The sequence below is a fragment of the Nicotiana tabacum genome, chromosome 17 (assembly GCF_000715075.1).
Source record: "Nicotiana tabacum cultivar K326 chromosome 17, ASM71507v2, whole genome shotgun sequence".
Taxonomy (NCBI): Eukaryota; Viridiplantae; Streptophyta; class Magnoliopsida; order Solanales; family Solanaceae; genus Nicotiana; species Nicotiana tabacum.
Genome location: NC_134096.1, coordinates 2,558,167 through 2,562,583, shown reverse-complemented (window position 1 = coordinate 2,562,583; position 4,417 = coordinate 2,558,167). Strand labels below are relative to the sequence as shown.

Here is a 4,417-nt window from a genome sequence, read left to right as displayed (position 1 = left end):
AATAACTAATGAGTTTAACTTTTATATTTGTAAAATCTGAAGTTGGGGGTTCTTCAAATTTGGGAGACTAGTGATTCTTCCAAAAGTGATCATATTCAAAAAGTCATGGATAATATGAATGTTCATATTATCCGCCGATTAACCCATTTTTTATCCGTATTAAATATGGATCGGATCGGATAATTTATCCATTTTGGCATTATCTATTTTCGACCACCTCGTATCTGACATGACCCGCCCGTTTGCCACCACTACTAGAAATTCGGCAAAAACCGACCAAAATTGGTCGGTTTTTCAAAAAAAAAAAAATCTTTTTACGAAACCGACTAACTTTGGTCGGTTTTCTTTGGCACAAAAATGCGGGAAACTATTTTTGTGTCCCGCGAAATTTATGTTTCAAGAAACCGACCAACTTTGGCCGATTTTTCAATTAAAATAAATAAAAATAATATTAAAAAAACCGACCAAAATTGGTCGGTTAATTCGGCCGGCCATTTAAAAAAACCAACCAACTTTGGTCGATTTTTTTTGCAATATTTTTTTTTAAATTTAATTGACTGACCAAAGTTTGTCGGCAATTTCCGACTAACTTTGGTCGGTATGCCTTTCCGATCACAAAAATACCGTCCACACGTAAATGGTCGCATTTTGGTTTTTTTTTTGCCATTACCGACCAACGTTGGTCGATTTTTTGGATCGATTTTTACCGGATTTCTAGTAGTGCACCCTACTTTTAACATAATATCAATTGGAGCAAGTAGAGTTTCTAGATTCAAGTATGTCACCACTATTCATTATTATCAGAAGATTTACACGAGAGTTCACGTTAGGTGTGTGTAAACATAATACAAATAAAGAAATAAATTAAATATGTCACTTTTCTAACAATTTAGACTTTAAGATGATGCTTTCACAATACTGTCTTTAACTTTTTGCTAATACTTCAATATACATATAAAAAATTAGTAAATGTACCTATTGCTATATATGTTATACCCGTCTCACTCGGTTATGTTAAGATAAATGACGAATTCATGTGTGACATATGTTAATGGCAAAGCTGAGGTAGGTGGTGCCGTAACGTCGAAATCAAAATTTCAACTTTATGCTAAAAACGAAAATTTCAAAATCTAATAATTAGATTTTAATTTTATCGTGAATATATTTAATAAATTTCTTAATACAAAATACTGGTTAAAATGTTACTGAATTTAACCGAACTCGTATATGGACTTCTATCTCCCGACCCTAAGTGGTGGGGTAATTAATAACTAGGTACTTGTGTCGTCTCTCGCTCTATTTATTGGCATTCATATTTGGGGCTCATTACACTGTACTCTCCACTTGCATGCCATTTGAAATATCCAGGGCAGTTCCCCTACTGAGCAAATTAAAGTGTGTTTTCATACAAAAAATGGGAAGAACACCTTGTTGTGAGAAAGTGGGACTCAAGAGAGGCAGGTGGACTGAAGAAGAAGATGAAATCCTCACTAAATATATTCAGGCTAATGGTGAAGGATCTTGGAGATCACTACCCAAAAATGCTGGTACGTAAGTAGATTTCTTAAATGTTAAATGTCTTGTTAAACTAATACATATTATTACGAGCTACATTCATTTTCGCTTTGTGTATAAATTATGTCTTGTGATCATCTTATCAAAAAGTTATTTGCATAATACTTCATTTTTGGGGGTAAGAAAGTTTATTGAATTAACCTTTTGTACTTAGGACGGCCTAGATATGATAGGGTTTGAATCGGTATCTCAATCAGAAGAATATCGGAAAGCCAGGAGAGAAACCAGAAATAAGTGCTAGCTTCATTATCAATTCACCGTTTTTTGCCCTTAGATACTGGTGGGGTTACCTGAAAATACAACTGATTTCACTACTTTTAGATAGAGCATAACTTTACTTAATGATATTACGCCATTCACAGACTTTTTTTTTTTACATGAAAATATTCTTTTTCTTGGTAGCACTAGAATTTAAATCCACGACGTACGTCTTATTTTTCTGATACCATATTGTTGCAGTGTGTGATTATTTCTTCAGAAATTTAAGCTTGTTAGAAAGTATATTTTACTTAATTATATTATGTTTCTAACTTCTGTCACTCGCTTAATTTAACTAATTGTTTTCTTTTCTTTTTTATTCTTTGAAGGGTTACTGAGATGTGGAAAGAGTTGCCGACTGAGATGGATTAATTATTTGAAAACTGATTTAAAGAGAGGTAACATAACTGCTGCTGAAGAAGCTATAATTATCAAGTTACGTGCAACTTTGGGTAACAGGTGTGTTCTGTCATTGATAATTAATTTTTTACAATTCATGTTTGTCTTCCCTCCATTAATTTGAGACAAAAATATAAGAGACTGGAGGTAGCTTAAAATTATATTAATTAGTTTTTTTAAATATGTATACATCTTAGATGTGGAATTTAATTATTAAAACTTAAAATCAGTCATTTCAAAATTTAGTAGTCGTAATATCCGTGTCGGTTTTAAAAAAAGGTTGCAGCAGTGACCACTAAAAGTGGAAAAAGACTTTAATTTTGTACGTACGTAGGTGCAGAAAGCGGTGCTTAATAGTACTGAAAAGGAAAGCTTGCTATTTAATTGAGCCACACTTTATATACACGGATCCAGAATTTAAATTTTATAGGTTTAATCTTTAATATTCTTTAGCATTGGACGCATAATTACTAATTTTGTAATTTTTGGGAATTCTTGCACATAAATTTATGCTCCACGTCGAAATTACTGATTTAGATGAACCCGATACTACCACTCTACATCCACCTCTGACTACATATAACCATGAATTTAATTATATATACACCGACTATGTAATTAACTTTTACATTAACAAATTGTTTCACTTTTTATTTTGGTAAATAGATTGTCGTTGTTATTATGATCAATTTTGTGTACTTATTTCTAAGATTTACTTGATAGAATAAAAATTCGTTTACACTTTAGAAGTTAAACTAATTCCTTTGCTAATTTTTTTGGTATATTTTAGCAGTAACATATTAATTAAAATGTTCAATCTATTTTGCAGGTGGTCTCTAATAGCAGAATATTTACCGGGTAGAACAGATAATGAAATAAAAAACTATTGGAATTCTCGTTTGAGCAGAAAAGTAGAAAGCTTAAGGATTCCAAGTGATGAAAAGTTGCCACAAGCTGTTGTAGAATTAGCCAAAAAAGGAACACAACAACTAAACAAGCAAAGACGCAGGCGAACAAGTCCATCGTCAAAGTCTATTGCTTCAAATTTATCGAAACCTGATCATTCAGTAGCGGAGTCAGAATTTTCATCAAATGAGACTATAGTTCCTATACCCTCAACGTCAAATATAGAGAAAGAAGCCTTATCTAGCACCATAAATATTACTACTAGCTCATCGCCGGAATGTGGGAATAATATTATAGCAAGTGGAAATAATATTGCCATAGAGCTAGATAATGATCAAATGCACTGGCGTGATGGTATCGTACTAATGGACGAGAATGAAGAGCTAGGCCAAGATTTCATTTTCAGTTGTTTATGGAACGGCGAAGGAGAAAATTTTGAAATAGTCGAGAATAACAATAATAATAAAATGCTATTAAGTGAAGATGACAAAATTATTGTTAGTGATGAAACAAAAACATTTATGGGGGATTGGGAATATTTGTGGGCAAGTGAAGAAGCAGAGCAAGAGAACAACATGTCAAATAATAATCATCTTTCATCTTGGCCGTTGTGGGATAGTAATGACACTGCAGGGCTGCAACAAAACAGCACGAACGAAGCAATGGTGGAAATTGATTATCACCATAGTGACCTTGTGGCTTGGCTTTTGTCTTAATTAGGAACTACTATTCAAATTTGTTGTAGTGCATTTGTTTTCTGTTTTTTTTTATTATGTATGTACGAGTTAAAAAATAAAAAGTGTGTAAATGTCACAACCCCAAATTTTCTCCGTAGGATGTCGTGATGGCACCTAGTCTCTAGGACTAGGTAAGTCTATCAATGCGGAATAACATAATAGAAATCTGAAATAAATAAAATTGCAATTCAAATAATTTCAACGCCCAAAACCCGGTAAAAATAAGTCACAAGCTTCTAAGAATTTATTTTAAGTGTCTCTATACATAAGAGTCTAAAGAGAATAACAAAAACAACATAATAAGAATAGAAGGGGACTCCGAAGTCTGCGGACGCTGACATATGTACCTTGAAGTTTCTGCGTACGGCTAGTTCACGGATGCCTGGTCTGATAGGAAGTACCTGGATCTACACAAAAAGATGTGCAGAGCGTAATATGAGTACACCACAGTGATACCCAGTAAGTGTCACAATTTAACTACACAAAATAAGGGCAAATAATGCATCGCAGAAGAAAAACAGAAATTTATAACTTTAAGAAAA

At 33.0% G+C, this 4,417-nt stretch overlaps 1 protein-coding gene across 1 annotated transcript; it reads left to right on the top strand.

The window, feature by feature from the left end:
* Positions 1 to 1,324: 1,324 nt before the first annotated feature.
* LOC107803458 (uncharacterized) lies at positions 1,325 to 3,952 on the top strand. Its single transcript, XM_016627179.2, has 3 exons — positions 1,325 to 1,547; positions 2,163 to 2,292; positions 3,062 to 3,952. The coding sequence occupies exons 1-3, from the start codon at positions 1,349 to 1,351 to the stop codon at positions 3,852 to 3,854; spliced, it is 1,122 nt and encodes a 373-aa protein (XP_016482665.2). The 5' UTR covers positions 1,325 to 1,348; the 3' UTR covers positions 3,855 to 3,952.
* Positions 3,953 to 4,417: the final 465 nt, after the last annotated feature.

Bases quoted from the DNA above. Each gene is read 5' to 3' on its own strand.
- LOC107803458 (XM_016627179.2), top strand. From the start codon at position 1,349: ATGCCATTTGAAATATCCAGGGCAGTTCCCCTACTGAGCAAATTAAAG. The intron at 1,548-2,162 runs GTACGTAAGTAG...TATTCTTTGAAG, and splicing joins ATCACTACCCAAAAATGCTG to GGTTACTGAGATGTGGAAAG. The intron at 2,293-3,061 runs GTGTGTTCTGTC...TCTATTTTGCAG, and splicing joins CGTGCAACTTTGGGTAACAG to GTGGTCTCTAATAGCAGAAT.